The sequence below is a fragment of the Sciurus vulgaris genome (genome assembly GCF_902686455.1).
Source record: "Sciurus vulgaris genome assembly, chromosome: 14".
Taxonomy (NCBI): domain Eukaryota; kingdom Metazoa; phylum Chordata; class Mammalia; order Rodentia; family Sciuridae; genus Sciurus; species Sciurus vulgaris.
Window position 1 is genome coordinate 68,771,916 of NC_136475.1, and position 26,843 is coordinate 68,798,758.

At 34.9% G+C, this 26,843-nt stretch overlaps 3 protein-coding genes across 9 annotated transcripts in view; 2 read left to right on the forward strand and 1 right to left on the reverse strand.

Annotated features, from left to right (window-relative positions):
- The window catches only part of PRKD3 (protein kinase D3), a 73,422-nt gene extending 67,761 nt beyond the window's left edge, over positions 1 to 5,661 (forward strand). For all 3 annotated transcript variants that reach the window (XM_079111060.1, XM_079111061.1, XM_079111062.1), the window contains exons 17-19: positions 1 to 268; positions 1,241 to 1,326; positions 2,594 to 5,661. In XM_079111060.1, the coding sequence (XP_078967186.1) occupies positions 1 to 268; positions 1,241 to 1,326; positions 2,594 to 2,767 (528 nt within the window). In that variant the 3' untranslated portion in view covers positions 2,768 to 5,661. The remainder of the gene's footprint in view (positions 269 to 1,240; positions 1,327 to 2,593) is intronic.
- NDUFAF7 (NADH:ubiquinone oxidoreductase complex assembly factor 7) lies at positions 131 to 18,907 on the reverse strand. 5 transcript variants are annotated; one of them, XR_013759253.1, is made up of 11 exons: positions 18,760 to 18,907; positions 18,286 to 18,449; positions 16,766 to 16,846; positions 15,780 to 15,890; positions 12,814 to 13,027; positions 11,910 to 11,968; positions 11,237 to 11,347; positions 9,347 to 9,490; positions 8,159 to 8,332; positions 7,354 to 7,647; positions 131 to 259 (listed from the first exon to the last, which is right to left on the reverse strand). XR_013759253.1 is itself a non-coding variant. In XM_079111063.1 (10 exons), exons 1-10 carry the CDS (start codon positions 18,812 to 18,814, stop codon positions 7,432 to 7,434), a joined length of 1,329 nt encoding a protein of 442 aa, XP_078967189.1. In that variant the 5' UTR covers positions 18,815 to 18,907; the 3' UTR covers positions 7,349 to 7,431. The 5 variants fall into 5 exon arrangements, 1 of the variants encoding a protein (XP_078967189.1); XR_013759256.1 differs by lacking the exon at positions 18,760 to 18,907 and adding an exon at positions 18,591 to 18,749; XR_013759254.1 differs by lacking the exon at positions 11,910 to 11,968 and having other exon boundaries at positions 12,968 to 13,027; positions 18,760 to 18,883.
- CEBPZ (CCAAT enhancer binding protein zeta) overlaps positions 18,880 to 26,843 on the forward strand; it is an 18,986-nt gene continuing 11,022 nt past the window's right edge. The window contains exons 1-4 of the mRNA XM_079111059.1: positions 18,880 to 19,111; positions 21,328 to 22,823; positions 24,780 to 25,011; positions 25,613 to 25,802. Coding sequence (XP_078967185.1) covers positions 18,956 to 19,111; positions 21,328 to 22,823; positions 24,780 to 25,011; positions 25,613 to 25,802 — 2,074 coding nt within the window. The 5' untranslated portion in view covers positions 18,880 to 18,955. The remainder of the gene's footprint in view (positions 19,112 to 21,327; positions 22,824 to 24,779; positions 25,012 to 25,612; positions 25,803 to 26,843) is intronic.

The following is a 26,843-nucleotide window of genomic DNA, read 5'->3' on the forward strand; positions in this document are numbered from 1 at the left end:
GTGAAGTTGTGTGACTTTGGATTTGCACGCATTATTGGTGAGAAGTCATTTCGGAGATCTGTAGTAGGAACTCCAGCATACTTAGCCCCCGAGGTTCTCAGAAGTAAGGGTTACAACCGTTCTCTAGATATGTGGTCTGTGGGAGTCATTGTCTATGTGAGCCTCAGTGGCACATTTCCATTCAATGAGGATGAAGATATAAATGACCAAATCCAAAATGCTGCATTTATGTATCCACCAAATCCATGGAGAGAAATTTCTGGCGAAGGTAAAAAAAAAAAATTGTTTTGGCTCTGTGCTCTTTAGTCTAAAATTCTTTGTGATTGCAAATCAGCCTGTCTCTTCTGACTTTCCTATTTAGTTATAAAATTTTGAGCCTTTTCTTCCTTTGACAGTCTTTTCTATCATTATTTTCCTTATAATTCCCATGGATCACAGAAATGCAGGCCCCAGATGCCTCACTGTAAACTATTAAAGTATCTTCTTAACTGCCCTACCCATTAGACTCTCTTTTCTGGTTCTTCAGGAAAACACTACCTTCATCATATTCTGCTCCCAAACAGCTCAGCTTCCCTTTGGTTTGCAATTGGCTCATTTCTCCAGATAATAAAATATGTATGCCAAGATCTCACCATATACACAAAACACCCAAATCTATTTGTTAAAACCTGTTGAGTATGAACTTTTGGGAACAAGTTCTAACCTCATCTGTAGAGGCAAGGCAAAGGCACTGGCTACTTTCCCAGACCAAACCAAGAAATAGTCTTGGAAGTGGTGGGGAAGATCAGCCTGAAATTGGAGAGTGTTTCATGTGTCTTGAAATACTAGTTAATAACATTTAGCTCTTATGTACTAAACACTGTTTTAAACCCTTTAAATGTATTAAAGTGATGCTCATCTCAACACTTTCATTTTGCAGATAAGGAAACCCAGGCACTGAAGAGCTTAGTAACACCCAATATTACACTGCTAATAAGTGTAAAAAGGGCTATCATCCAGGCAGTCTGGTTTCAGAGTATATAATTTTAATGTGTACTTTATACTGCCTTCTTACTAAATGATAATTAGGGACACTTTAGTTAATATTTATGGATCATTTTAATTGTTCAAGTCTGTTCTTGAGAAGCAAAAATTCTCAGTGTTGTTTTTCTGTGGATTAAACTGCCCTCCAGGAAGAGACATAGGTTTGGAGTATTTTACACATTGAGATTTGTGTATCTAATCTTGTCTTTTCCCTTAGCAATTGATTTGATAAACAACCTGCTTCAAGTGAAGATGAGAAAACGTTACAGTGTTGACAAATCTCTTAGTCATCCTTGGCTACAGGTACAAAAACATATTTATGTCTTTAGCAATCCTCATTTGAATGGTTCACTGTGATTTCTATTATATAAGATAAGATCAACAGATTCTACATGTTTCTTAGAATAATTTAAGTGCTCTTTGATGATGAATTTGTATGATTGAATCTCTGGAAGTCGTAATATATCATCCCAATTTGTATTGATAGGCTGAGGTCACTATAACACGCCTATAATAATCTCAGCAACTCAGGAGGCTTAGACAAGATCACTAATTCAAGGTCAGCATCAGCAACTTAGCGAGAAACTCTCTCAAAATTAAAAGAACTGGTGATGTAGCTCAATGGTAAAGCATCACTGGGTTCTATCCTCAATTCCAAGAAAAATGGTATTGATACACAATTAAACTACCATGTACTAAAAGCAGTGACAGCTTTTTATAAGACCTTGTGTGTTCATTTCACTTTTTTTAATAAGATTTAACATGACATACTATTTTGTCAGGTGTGTTTCATTTTAAATGTTCACTAAAAGGTTCATTTTTGCATTGAGGAGACAAAAAATAAAGCCCTTTAAAATATATTTGGATTGCCAGATGTGGTAGTGCATGGCTGTAATTCCAGTGACTCAGGAAGCTGAGGAAAAGAATCACAAGTTCAAAGCCAGCCTCAGCAACTTAGCAAGGCCCTAAGCAACTCAGCAAGACCATGTCTCTAAATAAAATACAAAAAGGGCTGGGATGTTGCTCAGTGGTTAAGTGACCCTGAGTTCAATCCCCCGTCCTCCAAAAAATAAAAAATAAAATATATTTGGATTGATTCCACCAAGAGTTATTACATAGATTCATTACAAAACAATTCAAAGTTTCATAGTAAGGAGATCAAAGTTTTACAACTATTTTAAAGGGAATGAAGAGTAGAATTAGTTTCAAAATAAATGCAATCATAGTTAGGCTCACCAATTATAAATTAACCTGATAATAGATTCCAAGCACTTTCCCCTATTTTGAGGAGTAAGGTTTAGGCCTCTAACAGAACAATATGTTTTAGTGATTATTACTAGTTACCTCAGAAGCCTGAGACCAGTTTTTTTTTTTCCCATTTTTTTTAATTTCAAAAACTAGTTATTTTCTTTTAATGGAGACTCTAAATTTGAAAAAAGTATCTTTAACTTTTCTAATTCAAGAACTTATGAGTAGATATTGTCAATTCTGTAACTAGGATGTTAAGCAAAAAAAAAAAAACAAGGTCAGTATTTATCTTATGGTTCATAATCCTTTCATTTTTTTCTAGGACTACCAGACATGGCTTGATCTTAGAGAATTTGAAACTCGAATTGGAGAACGTTACATTACACATGAAAGTGATGATGCTCGCTGGGAAATACATGCATATACACATAACCTTGTATACCCAAAGCACTTCATTATGGCTCCTAATCCAGATGATATGGAAGAAGATCCTTAATTATCAATGAGCTAACTTCAATGAGGAAGAATTTTATTTTATGGACTGATATTTTGCTTCCTAACTATTATTTGTATGTTGTCATCTGCAAGGAAGCAAAGACATGAGGAAATATAAGGAATTGGTGATAACCAATACTGTAGTTCATGCATAGGTACAGGAAGGGAAGCTGAGTAATAACACATAATGGAATCAAGGGGAAGTTTTCTATAAATTTTTATAGCATAAGTAATAACTGGTTTTGTATTTTTTCCTGTTCCTTCACTTCAGTACAATAATGCCACTTAATTTATCTTCCCTCTCCTGATCTTACATCATTTATTATTAAAGGCAAGCTACCATAGCTTGACTAAATCTTTCAAGGATTGTAAAGTTGATTACTAAACAGATTTGCATTGAAGCAATAACTGTGAGGCTAACAGTATGTGATTTACTATAAGGTCTTTTAAATGTTTGTCTAACGGACCATAGAGGCATTGAAGCATTTTTCCTAGATGCCTATGGAGAGCCAGCTGTTTTACCTTTCTTGTTTACATCAGTTAAGACTCTAAGGCAGTGATTCCTTACTTTTTTGGAGCTGCAACGCTCTCCATAAAAATGAATTGTCATCTTTTGTGAGTATTTTTCAGTAGCTACTAAGATAATTCGGAATGATTGGTGTTACAAAAAGTAGGAGTAGGAACTGCTGGTGTTAAGTATTGTGTGGTTATGTGTGCCTTTGTGTAGCTCAGTTCTGCTGCTAAACACTGATGTTCCCACCTGACACCATCGTGTATCCCAGCACTGCATGGGTGCAAATCTGAACTTCAATTACATAATTGATATTTTTACCCAAAATTGAATAATTTGAGGGAGAAAAGAAATATATACTAAAAGGCCAGTGTAGGTCAGTTAATGCTATCTATAGCATCACTATATAGCAAACAGTATCTCTTTTTCTTCCCTCAGCATATTGGAGGGTTTTCAAGTATCTGGAATGTTTTTAAATCAGTATTTTATTTTAAGCAATTTGGGAGGCTGTGGGTGGGATAGACATGAAATACTCAAGTTATGAGGGTTGGGCTGTGTTATCAGCCCAGCAAATGAAAGAATGGAGTAAGTACTTCTTTTTACATTCAGCTCCAGCAGCCAGCTATTTAAAATAATTACTAATAAAGGTTGAAAATCCCTTATTTGAAATGCTTGGGATCAGAAGTGTTTCAGATTTGGGTTTTTTGTTTTTTTTTTTTTTTTTTATTTTACAATATTTACAAAAACTTTACTGGCTGAGCATCCCTGATCTGGAAATCTGAAATCCGAAACTTGAGCTCTGCATTGCTTTCAGATTAAGGATGGTGAGCTCAGTGGTAGTGTTTGCCAAATATGCAGAAAGTACTGGGTTTGATTCCCAGCACTGGGGGAGACAGATTAGGGATGTTCAAGCTCTATTTTTCCCAAAGAAAATTTAAGATCTGGGATCCATTTTAAAAAATATATATATAATGGCTTTTTGTTTCTTCATTTTTCAGTAATCACCGTGACCCCTGTTTGTTTGTTCTCCTTCTTCCTCACTCTAAAAGCAAACATTCGAAGTCAGAAAATCTGGGTTTAAGTCTTTGGCTCCATTATTTATTACTTTTGTTGGCCTGGGTAGACAACAGCCTGTTTTGAGTCTTTAGTCCTCAGTTGATAAAATGAAGACCACAGTTCTTTCCTCTACTTTCCTCAGTGGTTAAAAAGATCAGATATGAATGAATGTACTCAATAATATCAAAATTATAAAAATATCCATTGCCCATTGAATAAGTAGTAAAGGAAAAGAATGATCTTGTATCAACAGACTAAGACTGAGAGGGCCGTTAGAGATCCCAAAAGCTACTGTTGAACCTACAACAAAAATATCCTTGAGAGAATAGAAACATTATGCAGTGGTTATATAGTCTAAGTTCTTTATGTTTTAATTTATCCTCACAACACCACATGGTAAATTATGAACCCCATCTTACACATGAAGAAACTGAGGCACAAAGAAATTAGCTGCTGAAGTTCATACAGTTAGTATGTGAATATGAACCCAGGCAGAATCTCCCCAGAATCCCTTTTTCTTTCTTTTTTTTTTTTTTTAAGGTACTGGGGATTGAACTCAGAGGCACTCCACCACTGAGCCTCATCCCCAGCCCTGTTTTGTTTTTTATTTAGAAACAGGGTCTCACCGAGTTGCTTAGGGCCTCACTAAGTTGCTGAGACTGGCTTTGAACTCGAGATCCTCCTGCCTCAGCCTCTCAACCACTGGGATTACAGGTCTAGAATCCCTCTTAACCCTGCTGGCCATTATACTGTATGCTATCCTTTGTGGATATATTTTATTGCAGAGAGATATTCCACATATGTCATTAATGTGTTCTCACAGGGCAGTTGCCTCTGCAGTTAAACCAAATTAGAGAAAACTTTCCGGATTTTTCCCTGTGTTAGAGGATGGCTTCCCCAAATTTCTCCAAAATCTGTTTATGTAAAAGTGCACAAAACAGAAAAATTTTGAGTCACTACTGTGGTTTTACTGCATAAGATGAAAATTAACTGGAATGTTCGTTTGCTATTCGTATATAATCAAACTTTACAAGCCATGAAATTAATTGCACTCTTTTTGTTAAATGCCTAAGTTTTCTAAAAAATTTTGTAAGGGCACTGTCAGATAATCTGGAGTTGAGTAATTACTCCAGATACTGTATAACCCGCATAACCTTTTGTCTTGAAATTGTGTTTGTATAAGGAATAATTGCTAGAAACATTTGATAATGTACAAAGTAGTCTATAATGACATTCTTCAATACATTTTTATATTTTTTGTTACATCCCACTTTTTGTAAATATGCTCTAAGAAGCTTGATAATAAAATGTATTTCTGTATCACTATACCTTTCCTATTTTAGCCTATCTCTAGCAGAAATATCCAAAGAAAATTATACTTCGTTGCATTTTCCCAGGCCTTGGTCACAGAAAAATTATGAAAATAGCATTTGTAAGTGGAACTAAAGCTATATTTAAAAGAATTTATTTATCTGCCCAAAAACCTTCATTACACTGGTACATTTAAGGTAATTATCTAGAGGGCTTTTTTCTTGGAATGGAAGTTTAGAGTAATTGTAAATGTTTCCGTACCACCAAATATTCAATTACTGTGACCTACCAGAAGATTTAGAAAAAAATTAAATACCTAGTTATCAAAATTAATTTTCTAGGATGTGAGTTATAAGTCACTAAATGACTCTTCCCCCTTAATTATAAAAACTATTACATGTTTGGGAGGAGGCAACTATGGGCATTTTCATCTTTAAAAAGAAAATAAATATGGAGAGTAAGAGCAACTAGAAATGGCCTAAGGCTGGGCAGCATTTAAAAGATAAGGTCTTAATCTCCTTTCAAGTGAGATACAGAATACTAATATTCTTCTCATTTAAGCAGAAGTAGCATCACTCTACCCATGAACTGACACTGTATTTAAGCCATAAGTTCACAACATTGCTAGTATTTTTTTCTTTAATCTACCTTGTAAATTTGTGTTGCTAATATATACTTCCTTAGAAAATCTATGTTCCTAGCATTAATATAAAAGTTCTGTGAACCACAAAATGAGAACCTAATGTGGAGCTAAAATTTGACACTTTTCTGAAAATAACAGAGAATTAGCTCCATTTAGAAAATTATTCCTCTTAGTTTGTTTAAATTTACTCTTATTTCAGGTACAAGTTTACTGGGACTTTTTACTCTTTCGTAATTTAAAATTCTTTTAAACCCTATTTTGACTTATCTATAGAAGCATAGGTGAGAAATTCAAATACCAAGTCTCTCCCCACTTCTCAAACCCATTTCCAGATTGAGAAATTTAATAGTGATTACTGGGCATTCTGCACTTACTACTTCTATTTAAGTACAAAAGTTTGTACTATTATATTAGTTTCTATGAAGACACTTAGAAATATTAACATATGTAGCTTTTCTCCCTCAACAAAAATGGAAACATAACTATAGAAACTTTTGCATATTATATTTTTTCATTCTTTGGTACCAGACATTGAAACCAGGGGCACTTAACCATTTAGCCACATCCCTAGCCCCCCGTCCGCTTTTTTATTTATTTATTTTTGGGGGGGGACAGTCTTGTAAGTTGGCTTTGAACTTGTGATCCTCCTGCCTCAGCCTCCCAAGCCGCTGGATTATTGGTATGCACCACTGTGTCCAGCTTGTGTATTTTTTTACTTACTAAATCTTAAAAGAGATTTTTCTATTTCAGAATGTACTGCTTTACCTCCTCTTTTAAAATAAAATACAGATGTGTTTAATCAGTTCCTTGGGAACAATTATTTGTTTTTTCCAACTTCTGTTAAACCAACCAAGTCCTCATGTAACTTTTTAATATTAAATAGAAAGATAGCAACTAGCTTTATTAAGGAAACTCAATTTATCAATAACCTAATTACTTCAGTAAGTTAAGAGCACACATTTGCACCAAGAGTCCATTACAACCCTAAGAGATCTGTAATTCTGATTATTCTACAGGCTATTTTTATTGGCTGTGAAGAGATAAAATACTCAAACCATCTGTTTACCTTTAACACATAAAATATATTCCCTTTATTTTGATTTCTTAGGCCAACTGAGGGATAGAAAAGGTCCAAACTGAAATGTCACCGCCAGGTAAGTTCGTCAAACCCAGCTACAGGTGATGCAGAGGGTTTTGTCTGCTGTGCGTTCACCTGATGATTTCCACCATGAAGTCTCTGATGAGGTAGCAAGGCAAAAAAGTTAAATCTTTCTCCCATCTTCTTAGGATTCATTAACATATCATATCCCTGAAGTAACTGCTGTCTGACTGATGGGTCATCAGATTTATCTAAAAGAACCTGAAAAGAAAAAATTTCTTAGCAAAAGTAACCAGAAAGGGAATTCCTAGGTAGGTGGAACAATACAGATTCTTAAATATTTCAGTGCTCAAAATGTGATTTCTAATTACCTAAAAGATCAAAGGGTGCTTATTAAAAATGCAGGTTGCTGTGACCCAAACCTGTGGATTTGCACTTTTAACAACTATCCACTGATGATTTGTTCTGTGAGGCTTAAAGTGTCCTTGGAAAGGAGTTTTAAACATTCACACCCCTGAATGTGGTTTTCTTAATGAATAGGAACCCTATTTAGAAGCCTTAATTCTACCTCACGTGGAAACTTACCAGGCTGTTCCACCCTCCAGCTCTCTGGTTACAATAAATTCTACACTATTAAAAAGACTACAATATCTAGGAGCTGCAAAAATGTTAACTACAAAAATGTTAAGGTCAAATGAACCCAAGAAAAATAATTTTTGAAATACTATGAAATTAATAAATTTAGTGACAATGAAATAAAATAAACCATTACCTTCAACCGAACATCAATACCCATATTTTTTAAAAATGTTTTTTGTTCTACTGGACCCAGAGAGGCTACTTTTTCTTGTGCCATTTTGCGCAAATAACTGAAGTCCACATCAGCTGTAAGGTCCGCTGTTCCAGGGGCAGTTAAGACATCATGAAGCTTGTGGCCACAAAACCCCTTAAACATAAAGAAATGAGTTTCTACCCTTTTATAGCTGTCATAATCAAGACTTTAAAACACTATTATATTAGCAAATTTTTATATAGCATCTGTTTAAAAGGAAAATATGGTCTAAATTTGTTTTTTAAGATTCAATGCAATAGCACACTTTCTTCAATGAGATACTAACATGGAAAACCCAACATAAAAAGCAAAGTTGGAGTGTCTAAAGATGCTGCCTTTAACATAAAGTTATTTAACATTATTTTCATTAATACTTGTGATGGAATAGAGGAGACCTCAGTAATTCTCTAGATTAATTCAGGTTATCAGAACTTAGGCACTGTTTTACAAAGTGTATCTATCAACCGTGTGCACCTGAAATTACCTGAACATGTTATTAGACTCCATTCAGACTTGGTTAATCAAAATTTTGGAGGTGAGAAAAAGATTAGCATTTTTAACAAACCTTTTCAAGTTATTCTTATTTATAATAAGTTAGAAATTAACCACAGATATAGAAAATGACAAATAATATCTAGTTTAATATGTTTGATTAAAAATATACAACAGAATTGATCATATTCAAAAAACATTAAGGATGTTTAGAAAGGGTAAAGGAATACATTTGCAGAGGGAAAAAAAGATGTTAAAAATTAAAGAAAAAGTTTGATTATGTACCTAGGTTAAATCTGAAAAGATATGGCATTTTTTAATGAAGGCAAGGTAGAAAAGTTTAAGAACTTGAAGGAAATACTTCCATTTGTATTATTCAGATGCTTACTAAAATATATGCAAACAGATTCTATAACTAAAGAAACCAAGTAATTCAAACTCTGTTCAATGGACAGTTGGACAGTGGGCTTAGGAATAAGATCTAGGGTTAAAGATAATTAAAATATGAATCATTAGTTCTAAAATAACAATACAACAATGCCAGGCAATGTAAAAACCAGATAAGGCAAAGATCTTAAATGAGCTTCAAATTTAAAAATGAAATTCTGATCAATCACATTCTTGAATTATACGTACTCTGAAGGTATCTGTCTTTGTTCCATCATGGCCATAATCAGCAATCAGTGCAGCACCTCCAGTTAATGCAATGCGTTGAGAAAGTTCCTGAATAATAACCCCAGCATCAGGACACACTTCAATGTGATCCCTTGTTTCATCTTGCTGGTGAGGGAATAGTTTGAAGAATCAAAACGAAATGTTTCCTTAAGGTTTTTCACGTTTTTCTTACAATGAGCATTTCTTAAATGCTTATAATAAAAATAAATTCCTTTTCAGTATGACTATGTCCTCTACACTAAACATTTCACATGATGTCCTTTTTATTATACAAAACTGACTCTCTGATGCTATCCACTAAGTTTATAGATATTTTAATCTCTTTAAAAGGGATATGCCCTTCTAACCCACCAGATGGCAAAGTACATTATCCCTTTTTTATTGTAAAAGTACTTTCACATTGTAATCAAACATACTCCACTGGGCTGAAAGCATAAGAAAGGGATTTCTGTCTACATGGAACAGTGCCTAGCATTAACAGGCTCAAAAAATTGTGCCAAAAGAGCAAATAATACAAACCCAATATAACAAAACAATTGTAGTGAGCAAGTATATTATAATGTCTTCTTTTGAGCAGAAAGTAACTCAATGATATGCCCTGTATCTACAGACATTAGCTTGCACACTATATGTCAATATATCCAAGGCCCTTATTACTCAACATGTTCAACCACTGACTTAAGGGTCCACAGGAAGTGCTTATTAGCTTTAAGCACCACCATTCACCCCATTCACGTGAAAAGAGAAAACTGCCTCATTCATAAATGCTAACCAAGTTAAGAACTAAAAAGAATCACAACTCCCAAGGTCACAATTAGCTCTTGATAGCTTTATAAGTATGTTTGTCATTCAGGTAAAATTAGGTGGACTATGAAATAATGTGCCAGGTGTGGTGGCACACACCACATAATCCCAGCAACCTGGGAGGCTAAGGCAGGAAGATTGCAAGTTCTAGCAGCCTCAGGAATTTAGCAAGACCCTGTCTCACAATAAATATTGCTGAGGATGTAGCTCAATGGTTGAGTAACAATCCCCAGTAACAAAAAAAAAAAAAAAAAAAAAAAAAAGTATTCAGTCTGATATTTTAACTTACACTTTACAAATAAATTTTAATTCACAGGTGTATACTTAAAAGCAATTGTGCTTTTAAAACTGATAACTTCTGAGGTAGGAAATTCTTAGTTGCTGTCCAGAAAATAGAAAGCTTTCTTTTTTTTCCCCCCTCACTTAAGTGAAAAAAAAAGGTGTTCTGAAACCTTAGACATGCCCAAGTATAGCGTACTTTTGGACCTTTAAACACAACTCCAAGGTAGATATGGTCGTCTGGTTATTCCTTCAGGTCAATAGAATGCTGCAATAAATCTATTCTGGCAGTCTAGAATCAAATTTGGATTTGGTGGAAGCATGGGGGGAAAGCCACAGAATACCCAAAGACAGGGATACTCAACAGTTGCTTTAAAAGCAAAATAAGAAAATACAGGTAATATATACAAAGTACTCAAAAATATGATCTGTACTGTTATTTACTACCTTCATAGACAAGCAACTCTTCCTGTAGATAGTATATCACCATTTAAGAGTAAGGACACATGTATAGGGAAAGTGAGGGACTTGGATGATTTAGAGCTTACTAGCTTTCTCTCTTATTAGTTGACATTTAAGATGAAACACTTTAAATTGTTTTAACCTATTCTGACTCTAGATCCTCTGTACTTTCATTGCCAGGAAAAAGCATCTCATGTGTTGCTAGCAATTCATCCTGTGAAAAAATTTTAAAACACTATTCAGAAGATTTTGAATAGCCTGTTAGCAATAAGAGAAACTTTGAAGAAGAAAAAACTATATTCATACTTGTATGAAGGCTTCTGCAGGGGTGGAACAAGGAGCCAAAACAAACCTCAATTTATCAGAAACTTGTGGATCAATATCAATGAATACTTCTCTCCATCCTTGTGGTGTTTTCTAAACAAAGTAACACATAAGAACAAATTTTTGCAAGTTCTCAAAACATCTTTCCCAAAATAACTGTTAGCTTTCTCCTCATACCTAAATATAACACTTTTTTACTATGTAGAATTATCTAAATGTATCTCCATTTCCCAGAATTAAAGAATTTTTAACATCCCAAATAAGAATTGTAGTTAATATTTCATCTTTGCTTTTTATTTATTTATGTTCATCAAAGTTCTAAATAACAGTTAAAAATAACTTAAACAGCCCAGTTGTGGTGGAGAACACCTGTAATCCCAGTAACCTGGGAGGCTGAAGCAAAAGGATCACAAGTTGGAGTCCAGCCTGGGCAACTTAGTGACACCCTGTCTCAAAATAAAAAATAAAAAGGGCTGAGGATGTAGCTCAGTAACAGAGCACCCCTGGGTTTAATCCCCAGTACTGAAAAAAATAAAAATAAAAATTAATAACTCCAACAAGTAATGTTCATCATAAGCACTGAAAATGTTCATTCTTGCAACTCAAGACCATTCATTATTTAATTATAAACATGACTTTTTTTTTCCTTCAATACCTGAAATTTATGCACAGGAAGAACATCAAAAAATTCATGTGCAAGATAAAAGCTGTACCCTATTTAAAAACAGAAAACAAAACAAAAAAATTAATGATTCAGCATTTTAAGGCAATTGTTTTTAAACATTAACTATAAAAAAGAAAATGCCCGTTCTTCGGTATGGGAACCTGAGATACTTCTATAATCATCACTACCAAAAATTTATCCTCTTTTTTGATGGAAAATTTACTTTATAGAATACAGAAAGGAATAATATTACTATTCTCATTTTCCACATAACAAGGTCAGAGCACTTTCATACCTGAATTATCAATTAAATCTATCCATCACAAGGCCTAAAAGAAATTAAAACTCAAAAGTTGTTAGCAGGAAGGAATTCCAAACTTCATACAATCAACTGACTAGACTGAACGTAGAAATGACTTTAGGTTTCTTGCCCAAGATTTTAGGTTTGAGCTAAAACTCAAAAGGTTTCTGATCACTACCACACCTTGCCTTTAGGTAAGTAAACTAATTAAGCTAAACCCATCTACTAATACTGCTTCCTTCAGACCTTGCTGTCTTGGGCTGCTTCATAATTAGTACCATTGTAATTGCAGAGAAATACTAAAGAATACAATGGAGATTCACATTTTGTTTTTTGATTGGGTTGGGGTCTTTTTGGTGGTTTGTTTTTTTTATAAGACTACACAAAATAAATTGCTCCCTAATGTTAGACAATTTTATCTTCTATTACACTGTTCTTTTCTGGGGGGGGGGGCGGGGAAGAAGCTATTCTCTATAGGTAATAGGGTTTTGGCAGCAATTATCTACTATACTGCTGTAAAAGGTTATGTTCGACTATCACTATTGTGAGGAGTTGTGATAAAAAATCTTTCATTATTCAATGTAAAGTAATTACCTTTTGGAACATCCTGTAGATTTCGGTACCAGGAAATTGGAATCCCAGACTTAGAAACACCCTTCATATATACTAGGGATTCAGCATTTCGCTCTAAGGGGATCTTCTCTTCAGTCAGTGTCAGTGCTTGAATCTCACTTAATTTTTGGCTCACCTCTACCAGGTGTATTGAAATATCACAGTTCTTCAGCACAGATCCTAGTTGACTGAACACCTAAATACAGAAAGATTGGCAAGATAACAATGTGTAAGTAAATTTTAGGTTTTCTATCCACTTACTACAGTAATTCAGTCATGTCACAATATAAGTAATTTTTTTTTTTCCCTCAGAAAAGTTTGTTTCTGACCCAAGCCACTCTCCAGAAGTCTATTACTTATTAGGAGTAATCTATACAAGAAATGAAGAGAGTACAATTTGGTTTCTTAATGATAAATTATGATTAACAAATTAGAAAAAGATTTGGCATCCAATAAAAACAATGTTTCAGATTATGAAATCTAAAAAAAAGACCTGTATAAAATAATCTTGTCTTTGAGATGATTAAACTGTATCCTCTGGGAATCAAATTTGAATGCCATTCAATGACAGCCTAACTCTTAATGTTTCCAATTTTTAGTTTTAAATTTTTCTTAGTTTTTTTTTTTTTTTTTACTGTGAGAAACATACAGCAGGAAAAGAAAAATATCAATATTTTACCTGTCATTTAAAACTAAAAATTTAATGGCAAAAACAAAGTACAACAGTAGTTTTATTTGAATTTAATTTTTACTGGCTATTTACCTCCTACTTTTGAGATATGAATGTATAGAAACAGACTATTCATTTGAATGAGATGATTTTTCCAAAATGCAATTTTGATATAGAATTATATATGGAAAAACTTCCCAAGAGAAAAATATCTCAAAAGTAATATCAAAATTAAAATACAGGTAAGCAATATTTTGGCTATTTTTTTTAACATCTCTTTTAAATTCTTTGACTTTTTAAAAATTATTTATTTATTTTTTATTTTTTACAGACTGCATTTTGATTCATTGTACACAAATGGGGTACATCAATTTCATTTGTATGGTTGTACACGGTGTAGATTCTTAAAAGTTCTTATGACTTGATCTAGAGAAACATCCCTTGTATATTTTAAGGGTGGTAGACCTGATTTTTTTAAAGTACTTGAAGAAAATATTACTTGAAAATCTTATTAAAATATTTCGTATGCAAATGACTGCCAATTTAAATAGAGCAGACCCTGGAAATTTAAATCAGCAATGTTGTTCTCTTTTTTTCTCCCCAAATTTGATATACTCAAAATTCTTATTTATCGATGCTTATAAATTTTCTTTCAAAAATTCCTCCAATTCCTAATTCAATCAAAATTTATATAGTATCAAGAAATGTAAATTTATAACCAGACACAGTGGTGCACGCCTCTAATCCCAGCAACTCAGGAGGCTAAGGCAGGAGGATTACAAGCGCAAGGCCAGGCTCAGTAACTTAACACAGCCCTAAGCAGTTCAGTGAGACCCTGTCTAAAATTTTAAAAAGACTGGGGATGTGGCTCAGTGGTAAAAAGCAGTTCTGGGTTTAATCCCCAGTACCAAAGGAAAAAAAAAAAAAAAAAAAAAAAGTGTGTGTGTGTGTGTGTGTGTGTGTGTGTGTGTGCATAAATTTATGAGTACATTTTATTTTTGGTATTGAATTGCCAGGTACAATGGGTTCCAAAATACTAAAAACTACAAAAGTTTAATTATGATTTGCCTGGTACAATAAACAATAATGCTCCTTAAATGTTTTTATGAAGTACTAGATAGACTATAAAGAATATCCACTTTAAAGAAATGGGATAAAACCTAGTCTCTAAAGCCTTTATATTCTCCCTCTACCCTTAGAAGTAACTACCATTCTGATTGTCCAGTTCACTTCTTTTAGACTTTTCTTTATGAATATTACAAAATATATTTGTATCATCAAATATGTATTATTTATTACTGCTCCACATATCCCAATTCTAACCAACACTTGGTACTGCCAGACTTTCTAATATTTTTTTTGCTTTTTTGGTACTGGGGACTAAATCCAGGATGCTAAGCTATACCCCTAGTCTCAATAAGTTCCCGAGGCTGGTCTCAAAATGTAATCCTCCTGCCTCAGCCTCCTAAAATGCTGGGATTACAGGTGTGCATCACCATGCCTGGCTTCTAATTTTTTCAAACCTGGTAAAGGTTACAGTGCTACATCACTGATTTTAATTTCCATTTCCTAACTATCAGAGACAGAGCACCTTTTTCTTTTTATTAGTCATTAGAATTTTCTCTTATTACCTGTTCACATCTCTGGCCTGATTTTTCTATTTAGTATCTGTTATCAGCTTATTGATTTAAAGCAGTTCTTTATGTATTATAACTATTTCTTTGTTGGTTATGTGTTAGAAATAACTTGTCCTATTCTGGCTTATCTTATCACTCTATAGTGTCTTTGAAAAAACAAGAAGTTCCTAATTTCTTTAAGTAACAAAAAGTTCTTAATTTTAATATAGTTGAAATTAAATTATTACTCTTTTCCTTTATGGCTTCTGGGTGTTTTGGTTTGTTTGGTTTTGTGCTGCTGGGGATTGAACCCAGGCCCTTGCAAATGCTAGATAAACACTCCACTGAGCTACATTCCTAGCCCAACTTCTGCTTTTTATATAATTAAAAAAATCTTCCCTACTCAGAAGATAAATATACTCTCCCACAACGTCTTCAAGTGTTTCATAATTTTAGCTTTAACATTCTCTCTACCATTTTTAAGCTTACAGACAGTAAGTAAAGATGATCCATTATATTATTCTGACATTACTATATTTTAGCTGAGAAATGTAAGATTAAGGAGGTAGGACTGAATGCTGAGGAAATCAATGAAGTGTTCAAACACATTTATGCTATGATTAATCTCAGGTGACTTACAGGCATTTTTTTTTATTACCTACCCTCAAAATATCTCCTGTGAGAGTACCCCGACCTGGGCCCAGTTCCACCAGCTGGAAAGCTGCACTTTTTCCAGCAGCTATCCATTCACTAATGAACCATATTCCTATTAGCTATGACAGGGAAAAACACAAAGCATTATAAAGTATTAAAGAAAATATAAAACTCCTCATAAATATGCACTTTATGCCAGAAAGCAAAATATTTGCAAATAACCCTATTATTTGATAGGTATACACACACACACATGCAGAGGAACTTCATCAGGACTGTCATAATATACACCATGTAGAAAGCTTAACACTAGGAGAAAGTAATAAGACAGCCTTCACTGTAAAGGCCCCATGACATAAATAAGAGGATATCACTTTCAGAAAGTTTATCAGATTTGAAAACAGACATATGAAATGCCATTATACCATTTCTTCATACTTGCATGATTTTATAAATATAAGACTGAGATATAATTGGTTTTTCAATACCTGTATTCTAGTTCTACTTGTATACAATTTATTATTTCTAAATTGCTAAAGGTACTTTATGGAAATAAATGAATTAAAATTCTATTTTAGTGGAAAGAAGACTTCTGTAACTATGGATAAATCATGACTGGGAACTTTAGAGCTCATCTTGATTCTACAATTCTTCAGTGTTCTTTTTTTGTCTTTTCTCTCTTCCTGCTTCCATTCTAATATTTCCTCTGGTTCTCCTCTTCCAGCCTCTTTACTTTCACCATCTTTCCTTCTCTTTGTCCCTCTCACCTCTTCATTTCCTTTTCTACAATAGAGTATAAACTTTTCAAATGTCTTCACTACCATTTTCTTCTATTGCCTCCCTATTCCCCCTAATAAAATTAAAACTTTTGATGAATCACACACACAAAAAAAAAACCTGTAAAGTACTATTATATACCAGTACAACTCAATCTGTTCTCAAATGTTTGATATTAAACATTATAGTTTCTTTTATAGTTTACATTGGGTATTACCTCCCCAAAGATCTGACTTATTTCAGGTGAAGTAATGAAATCTCCTTTTTCTCCTAGCATGTCATGATGTACGTAATATCCCTGAGTAAAAAGAGAAAATGGAGAAAAATTAATTTTCAAATAAGCCTTTTTAAAACACTCATTCAAAATCTTACATAAGAAACAAAACAAAGTATCAAACAATTCAAGTATCAAAGTTCTTTCTTCTAAATAGGCAGTGTCTTTACCTAAATTTTACCAAGTAGTATTTATTTTGCAAAACTGATAAAAACAATTATACCTCAATTTTTTAGACATGCTGTGTTCCATCTGTCCTCTCTACTTTTCCTCCCCTTCCTGCTCCCACAATCCAACACAGTAAGACCCTGCCTACCCCTCCTGCCTCAGTGTTTTTAAATGCATAAAACTTAAAATATATAGAATTGTAAAAATCAACTTAAAAACACTTATCAAGTGTTAAAATAATAAATTTGTGATAAAATATATATACTTCTTTATTAGTTTACTAAAAGGCAAAAATCAAACCAAAGACCTGTTAACTAAGTTTTTAATAGGAATGAGCACAATGGTATTTCAAAACACCTGGGATCTATATTATGATATCAGTGATTTCCACTAATGATAAAGTCAGAGATATTATGGGATATTACTGGTTGTTCCTGTTCATAACTGAAGAAATACTAAATTACTGTTAGAAGTTAATGAAAATGAAGGAGTAATTTTCTTTTTCAATTCAAGTTCACAAACCCCCCCAATTTCCATTTAAGGGTCTTTAGGTTAACCTCAACACTAAATTTTAGAGTTACCCCAAATCTTAATTTTGGAAATCTTTCTTTTTGTAGTACATACTTCCCAGTTCTTTGGCTTTAAACACCATCTATACACTGATGACAACCAAATTCACATACATAGACCTAAACTTTCTCCTAAACTCTGGACTACTATAGCTAATTGCCTACTTACTATCTCCACCTGGATGTCACTGTCAACACGGTATGTGTAAGATGCAGCTCCTGATGTAGACCTCTTCCTCAGTGCCCCTTCAAACCTAGCTCTCTCCATCTTAACCTCAATAGAGATCATCACCATAACCAACTGCTTAAGAATCTAGGAGTCAGTCTTGACTCCTTCCTTTCCTTCACCCTTCCACACTCAGCAGACGCTGAGTCCAAGTTCTGTTTCTAGACCACTCATCTTTCACCCCATTTCTGTCTGCTACCACCACACTAGTCTAAGCCGCCTGTCTTGTTCACAAGTATTCAAGTATCCCTGCCTTTAGAAAACCTCTGTATACTTGGGTCATTCCACCATATCCAACAGCAATAGGTCAAACCAATCCCAGAACTCTACAGATTATCACACTGAACCCAGCAAAAAGTGAAAAAAGTCTAAAACAAAGAACTTCAGGTTTTCACCAAATGGATCTGTAGAGCTGACAAGGAAATTCAGATCAAAAACCCATGGCAGTCCTTAGAACGGGAAAAGCCCGGCCTCCCCATTCTCAGGAATCAAACCCGTACCTTGGCTGGGTTGGTCAACACCTCCTTCATATACTCAGCCACGGTGATGGGGCCAGTAGACTTTATTTTGTACATAAGATGCCGCTGCATCGGGGTCACCCGGTTGTTTTGTGCCGGCACATTCCCAGAGCTGAAGTATTTCCCTCTCCAAATGCAGGGAATGACTGAAAAACACAAGTCAAGTGGGCCCCATTTCAAATCTCAGTATCTGCACATGCAAGCAGCCTTAAGTTTCAAGGCAGCTCCGCTAACCCGAGCCCAGAACGCGAATTACCGCGCCCAAGAGGCGCAGAGAAGGCACGCACTTTGTCCACGATCTCACAGCCATTTCGTGTCCGGAGGGACTCGGGTCTCCGGCCCCGAGCGCCTTCTGGCTGGAGGTGAGTCCCTGAGCCCCGAGAGACCCCAAACGAGCAACCGAGGGGCCCCGGGCTATCTCCACGGCAGCCCGGATTCTGCGGAGCCAACGCTTACCAGGGCGCGTTGTGTTCCACAGCGGCCGCAAGGCAGACCTGACTGGCACTCTCATGCTGACCTTCTCAAGCGGCCACACCCCGCCCCGGGGGCGGGGTTTGCAGCGGCTTCCGCGAGGTGACACGCCCCCACGGGGAAGTACGTCACGCGTCAAGCGGAAGTTGCCTGCAAGTCGAGCGCGCGTGCTCCGCTAGCCATGGCTGCTGCGAAGGCACGTTTGGAGTTCCATGCCAAGCGGCCCTGGGCCCCGCAGGAGGTGGTAGGCGATCCGGATGAGGAGGACGAAGATGATAGCGATGAAGCCGAGAATGGGTTCTCTCTGGAGGAGGTATTACGGCTCGGAGGCACCAAGGTAACTGCCGGAGGCTTCCGTGGAAGGGAGACGGGCGCGGGTCTCTGAGTGGTCCTGAGAGTGTCAGCTCCAAAGCACAATATTATGCAATTTGCTTTTTAAATCAAATACTGCGGACCCGGATCCGAGCGGTAGAATGTGGTCGGTGCGCTTACCTCACTTCTTCCCACTGCTGTTCGCAAGAGAAAACGTTTTATGCCGTGGCCTTCTTTTAGGGAATAGGCGATCCCCTTGTTATTGACGTGGTGTAACCATCATTCCATCAGGTTTGAGAAAACGGACTTCTTGGTCCTGACCTCGTGACTTCAGTGTTTTGAACGCCACTGGTGTTGGAACTTTAATTTCTGTATGCAAAGGTGACTTGCGCATGCTCACTGTGCGCCCCCAAGCTTCCCTTTCTTGGAATGCACTTCCCAAGTTAAGAGAAACAGTAAACAAACTTTAGATAGTACGTCAGATGCTAAGTGGTGCCAGAGAAAAAAGAGAGGGATGAGGAGTTGAGAGGGCATTACAGTTTTAAATGAGATGACCTGGAAACATATGTGTCTGTGAAGACATTTGAGCAAAAACCTGAAGAGAAAAAGTAAACCGTGTATCTGTCCAGTCAGATGGAAAAGCCAGTGCAAAGCCAAAGGCAGAATTGTGCCTAACTTGTCCCAGGATCCGCAGAAATGCCATTGTAGTTCTCTTCTTACATCGGGTAAGAAGAGAATAGTGAGAAATGGTTTTAAGAGGTAAAGAGAATGGGCTTCTGCTCCAAACTTGGTGCAAAACTATTGGAAGATTTAAAGCAAAATACGTGGCAGGCTTTCTCATTTTTTTCATAAATAAGTTTGGAGATCAGATTTGGGGTGGCGGCTGTTAGAGGCAGGAGAAATTATACAGGCAGATTTATAGTTTATTTCATACTTATGTTATATTTAATTTTTTAATAGGTGACATAATTATTATATATTATACTTTATATATAACGTTTTACATAATATGATTATATATTACATCACATATATATAATACAAACTTTTAAAGTTTATTGGGGGAGTGGCACACGATGAAAATCTTCTATCCCACTTTTACCTCCTGACATGCAGTTTCTCTTCTAGGAAGCAATTATTTTTATAAGTGTATTTTATATCTTCCAGGGATGTTCTATACCTCACACGTACACAAGTATGTAAATGAAATAGATGTGTGTATGTTATATTTTACACTAATGCCATATATTTTGCATCTTTTTTTTTCTTAGAGATCCTTCTGTGTGAATGTATAAAATTCTATCATTGGATTTATAACTGCATAAATCATTTTGTGTCCTAATTTATCTACTATGAATATTTAGGTTGCCAATATTTTGCTATTTTAAATAATGCAGTAAATAACCTTAAACATATTTCTCACCTCCATGTTTGTATGTGTAATCTAAATTTGCAAAAATGGTACTGCTGGGTTAAAGGACATGTGTGTGCCTTGCAATTTTGATGAAAGTTGACATATCACCCTCCATCAAGGTTATACCAATTTATATTCACATCAACCATGTGTGAAAGTGCTCCTGCCCCCACCAAATGTGGTTTTAACTTAAATTTGTATAAATGCTAACAAAGTTGAGCATCTTTTCAAATCATTTAAAAAAAACATTTTTCCTTATCACATTGCTATCCTTTGTACGTTTTCCTGTTGGGTACTCATCACTTTCTTGCTAATATGCAGAAACTTTCATATTAAGGTAATGAGCCTTACTTTGATATGAGTTGCTGCTATTTTCTTTTTCAGGTTTTATTTGTCTTTTTATCTTTCTGTGTTTTATGTGGGATAGAATGATAAATTTACTGGTCCTATCTTTTGTGGGCCCTGAGTTTCACATTAAAATTTAAAAGTTTTTTCCATTCTAAAAATTTTTTATGTTGTGCTTTCTTCATTATTTTGTGTTTTTTTGTTTGTTTGTTTGTTTGTTTTGTTTTGTTTTGTTTGCGGTACTGGGGATCGAACTCAGGGCCTTGTGCTTGCAAGGCAAGCACTCTTACCAGCTAAGCTATCTCCCCAGCCCTATTTTGTGGTTTTGGCACATTTAAATTTTGCTCCATCAAGTATTTATTTGGAGGGAGGGTAGATCCTAGGTAATACAGTAATTCAATGTTTCATTGATTTCAAAGATGAAATTGTACCTGAAGTGTTGAAGTGGTGATATATTTTTAACTTCTTGTGCTTTTATGCAGCAAGATTACCTTATGCTGGCTACTTTGGATGAAAATGAGGAAGTGGTGGATGGAGGAAAAAAGGGAGCAGTTGATGATCTTCAACAAGGTGAACTGGAAGCTTTTATTCAAAATCTTAGTTTGGCCAAATATGCAAAATCTTTCATTGAAGATGATGAACAACCTAAAAAGGAAAATTCCAGCAAAAAAGAAGCAAAAGTATCTAATAGAGATAATAAAAAGCAAAATGCAGCAGAAAGTGAACGGACATCAGTCAATAAGGTGAAAAATAAGAGGCCAGAACAGCATTCTGATAAGAACAGTAGTTCCACATCAAAAGTAAATAAAGTTAAACAACAGGACATCTTTGAATTTTTTGAGAGACAGACATTGTTGCTGAAACCCGGAGGCAAATGGTATGATTTGGAGTATACCAATGAATATTCTTTGGAACCTCAGCCTCAGGATATTGTATCTAAGTACAAAACTCTGGCTCAGAAGCTATATGAGCATGAAGTTAACTTATTCAAAAGTAAGACAAATAATCAAAAGGGAGGTTCTTCTACCTGGATGAAGGCAATTGTATCCTCAGGGACACTAGGTGACCGGATGGCAGCCATGATCCTTCTCATCCAGGATGATGCTATTCACACACTCCAGTTTGTAGAAACTCTTGTGAACCTTGTTAAAAAGAAGGGCAGCAAACAGCAGTGCCTCATGGCTTTGGATACTTTCAAGGAGTTACTCATTACAGACCTTTTGCCTGATAGTCGAAAGTTACGGATTTTCACTCAGCGCCCTTTCAACAAACTAGAACAGTTGTCCAGTGGCAACAAGGACTCAAGAGACAGAAGGTTGATATTGTGGTATTTTGAACACCAACTAAAACACTTAGTAGCTGAATTTGTTCAAGTCTTAGAAACTTTAAGTCATGATTCATTAGTAACCACTAAAACTCGAGCACTTACAGCTGCTCATGAGCTGCTTTGTAACAAGCCTGAGGAAGAAAAGGCTCTTCTTGTGCAGGTGGTAAATAAACTGGGAGATCCTCAGAACAGAATAGCTACAAAAGCCTCCCATCTGTTAGAGACATTACTTTGTAAACATCCCAATATGAAAGGAGTTGTGTGTAGTGAAGTGGAAAGGCTACTCTTTCGCTCAAATATCAGCTCCAAAGCTCAATATTATGCAATTTGCTTTTTAAATCAAATGGTTCTCTCCCATGAAGAAAGTGAATTGGCCAACAAATTAATAACTCTTTATTTTTGTTTTTTTCGGACTTGTATCAAGAAAAAAGATATTGAGTCAAAAATGCTTAGTGCCCTTCTAACAGGTGTGAATAGGGCATACCCTTATTCAGAGACTGGTGATGAGAAAGTGAAAGAGCAGGTTGACACTTTGTTCAAAGTGTTACATATTGTAAATTTTAATACCAGTGTGCAGGCTTTAATGTTGCTTTTCCAGGTAATGAATTCTCAGCAGACAATATCAGACCGATATTATACAGCCTTATACAGGTAAGTACAAAGCATTCTAATACATAAATGTGACATAACTTGATCTAATATATAGCACATGCAGTGCCCCCTTGTGGGGCATGAGGAAGAGTTAGAAAACTGGAGTTAGACCTCCCTCAGCAACTTGCTATTCAACATCTTAGGTGACTAAGTCATATCCTAACCACCTGTATTTCAAAATTTCATTTTGTTTTAAATCTTTTGGGATATTGAGGAAATGGAACTGCAAGTATAATGGAAGTCATTTCTCTGGTACACTATAAAGAATCTCAAAGATCTTTTTAGTGTCTGATTTTTTTTTTAAGTAATTGATAATAGTCATAGTTGAAGAAGAGTTCCAATAAAGAAAATGTGTGTGTGTGTATATATATATATGTATATACATATACATATATACACACACACACACACATACACACATACACAATGGAATATTACTCAGCTAAAGAAGAATGAAATTAATGGATTTGCCAGTAAGTGGATGAAACTGGAGACTATCATGTAAAGTGAAGTAAGCCAGTCCCACAACAAAGGAATGGGGGATAGGAATAGGAAAAAATGGAATGAATTAGACATAACTTTCCTGTGCATATATATGAGTACATGACCAGTATAACTCCACATGAAGTACAACCACAAGAATGGGATTATATTCCCACGTACATATAGTATGTCAAAATACATCCTACTGTCATGTATAATTAAAAAGAACAAATTTTAAAATTTAAAAAAGAAGAGTTCCCAAGGATGGAAATGTAGAGGTTTGGAGTTTTTGTTTAATTTTTGAGGGTCATATGAACCAATTTTTAGAAAGTGTTTGAAATCTATTTGGAAACTTTTTTTTTTCAAGTCCATGTAACATCAGTCTATTTAATGCAACTGTCTCTCTCTGAGGACAAGTATATTCCCAAGTTCTTTCAGTTACTATTAGCCAACACCTCTCAGAGATGAATTTCTTTAGAGCTTTTAAGCCCTCTCATTTTTAAGTTTACTTTTATTTATTTACTTTTTTCATTATCTTTTTTGATAGTGATAAATTTTTTTTTCATACATGTATATAGGGTGATAATGTCTAGTGTAATAATGTCTCTCATTCTACCATCCTTTTACGCCCTCTTAAATTATCTATTTGCACTTGATTTTACTGAGAATTCTTTAAATTAAAAAGTCCTACTTAATTGAAGGATCAACAAAATTGCAAAAAATATTATTTATCAAAAACTTAAGGAACATGCTCTCTGTGATGATGGAGACATTTCTATCTAAATTCTTCTCAAATCTGTTGACCTAGGATGGAATTTGTGACTAAAACTGAGTTGCGTGGGTAAAAATGTTGAAAAGTTTAGGTGTGAAAAGAGAAATTTGAATAACACAATATTCTCAGAGTATTACCAACATATTCAAGAATTATAGAACTAACTGCTGGGGAAATGGGATACAGAGCAATGTAGAAACATGTATTTTCATTTCTGCTACTAATAGAAAGAAGTTAATGGTATTGCTTACAGTAAAGGAAGCAATGATCCCACATGTTATGAAAGCTAACCTAGTTAGATGACCTAGTATGTGGAGGACCAGACCAGTTGGGGCATCTATAGGATTCTAGGGTAAGAGTATTTTAAAATTATTATAGGAGGGTATATGTCTCTGGTCACCCAGCAAGTAGGACAAAAACAGATTTGGTCCACTGCTTTTTTCATTATTTGGTTTTGGATTAGCCTTTTAGTGGAGTTCTATATCTGTATTATCATTACACTATTAGGGTTGTGGCCCATTAGCTTATAAAACAGTTGGAAAAGAAAGGAAACAAAATACCTTTTGCTCCTGTGACTTTTTACACCCCCCCACCCCACCCCCCGCTTAACATGATCATTCTTTCTCTTCAGGTCATTAGAGAAGTGGTCTCCTCTAACATATATAGGAAAGTTATCCCTCAATCTTGATTTTATTTTACAGAAAGATGTTGGATCCTGGGTTGATGATGTGTTCCAAGCAAGCTATGTTTCTTAACCTTGTCTACAAATCTCTGAAAGCTGACATTGTGTTGCGCCGCGTGAAGGCTTTTGTGAAGAGGTTACTTCAGGTTACTTGCACACAGATGCCACCATTTATATGTGGAGCTTTATATCTTGTGTCTGAGATCTTTAAAGCAAAACCAGGTTTAAGAAGTCAATTAAATGATCACCCGGTATGTTTTACAACTGCTTTTTAAATCAAGTATGTGCTAAAATATATTGGTGGTTTTGTTTTATTTTTCTTTACTTCAGTGAAGGTAACTTAGTTCTCTGGAGCATATTATAGTGTGAGGTTTAGAGTCAGACATAGATTCTAGTGCCAGGTATACAATTAGCTAGGTGGGGGCAGGTTACTCAATCCCTTTAATTGTAATAAATTGTATTATACTAGAAACTCCAATTGTATGAGAAAGTTATAGAAGATTACAGAGCTAATAGATGTCTTAACCTGTTTCCTTAATTGCAAAATGGGAAAAATAATAGCACCTCATAGGGTTATTTACAACATATCAGATATTTATTTGTGGGCTCAGTAGTAAAGTTCCAAAATCTCAGGAACTCTTGGCTCAAAATTTAACACCTTTTCATTTAGAAATAAGAGTGTGATCGTTCTTATTCTATAGATCATTCAAGGCCATCATTTTACTTATTAGTCTTTTCATGTTTCACCAGATTGCATAAGTGAATCTTTAAAATTCTACATGACATGATTGAATACTGACTTTATTGCAATTTCCAGTTAATTAACATAAATTTATTAAATCATTTTTTTAGGAGTCTGATGATGAAGAAAATTTTGTTGACATAGGAGATGATGAAGACATAGAAAAATTCACTGATGCAGACAAAGAAACAGAAATAGATACAGTGAAAAAAGTGGAAACAGAGGAAACAGTGCCTGAAAGTGACACAGACACCAAAAAACCAAAGATTCCTTCCTGGGTACACTTTGATAATTTGAAAGGTGAGAGTTTTCAGTCTTTAAACTGTTCTCATGAATTTTTAAATTGGGTAATTAGTTTTCTCTTTGATCTGCACAGAAATATTTTTTTCCTTTTGGTGATACAGGGGTTCAAACCACATACTTATACATACTAGGCAAATCTACCATAGAACTGTAACCCTAGGCATAGAAGTAAATTTTAAATATATATCTTTGAGCCAATTTAAATTTCCCGAACTTTATCTTTACATGTAAAGCTTTGAAATTCATGAATATAAACAAGTGTGATTTCTAAACAGAAGTATTTTTTCGTAAGTTGTGAATTGGGCAGACCTTTCTGTTCTTTATTTGATTATCTACAGTTTCTTAAAACAGTGTTTTAAGATAGAAAAACTTTCTGTGACATAGAAACCTTAAGTGGTTTTCCACATACAGGAACTGAATTAAATCTGTTCATAGAATGTTTAAAACCAAAACAATCTTAAAAATGCAGCCTCTCATTTGAGGCTGTAAGAACACTTGCCTAGTCTCTGAGGATCAAGAAATGTGCTAGACCCATTTCTTCACCATTTGTTGTGGGACTCATAGTCATATTAATTCACCAAATTTCACTTTGTTAAGTACAAAAGTAGTCTAGTAACAGCCAAGAAAGTTTTTATAAGAATTCATTAGTTATCCTGAAGATTAATCTGAGAAAAATCCTTTAGAAGGATGACAAGGTGTGCATCAGATAGTTTACAGTGGGTTTTGAAAATCTTGTTGTAAACTTTTTAATTGCTGAGTTTCTGAAAATATGAACATAGTATAAATCTGTTCCAAGTAAGAACTATTTCTGGAAACACTTTAAAGACAAATAGTTGGAGCACTCTACAACTTCAGAAGACTTTAAACCTATTCCATCTTCAGGTAGTTTCCATCTTGACATTTATGACCTATATTTTTTAGCACTTTTGTTGCAATTTGAAAAGTAATGAAGGGAACTGTTAGTAATTGGGATGAGCATAGCCTGGTTTATTCAAGAACAAATGTTAGCTTAGATACCAAGATAAATTTTTGAAGAGA

Excerpts from the sequence above, each read along its gene's own strand:
- NDUFAF7 (XM_079111063.1), bottom strand. The coding sequence starts at position 18,814 with ATGAGAGTGCCAGTCAGGTCTGCCTTGCGGCCGCTGTGGAACACAACG. Across the intron at positions 15,891-16,765 it reads TAAGTCAGATCTTTGGGGAG|CTAATAGGAATATGGTTCAT; the intron begins GTAATACCCAAT and ends TCCCTGTCATAG. Across the intron at positions 8,333-9,346 it reads CAAAGACAGATACCTTCAGA|GGGTTTTGTGGCCACAAGCT; the intron begins GTACGTATAATT and ends TTTATGTTTAAG.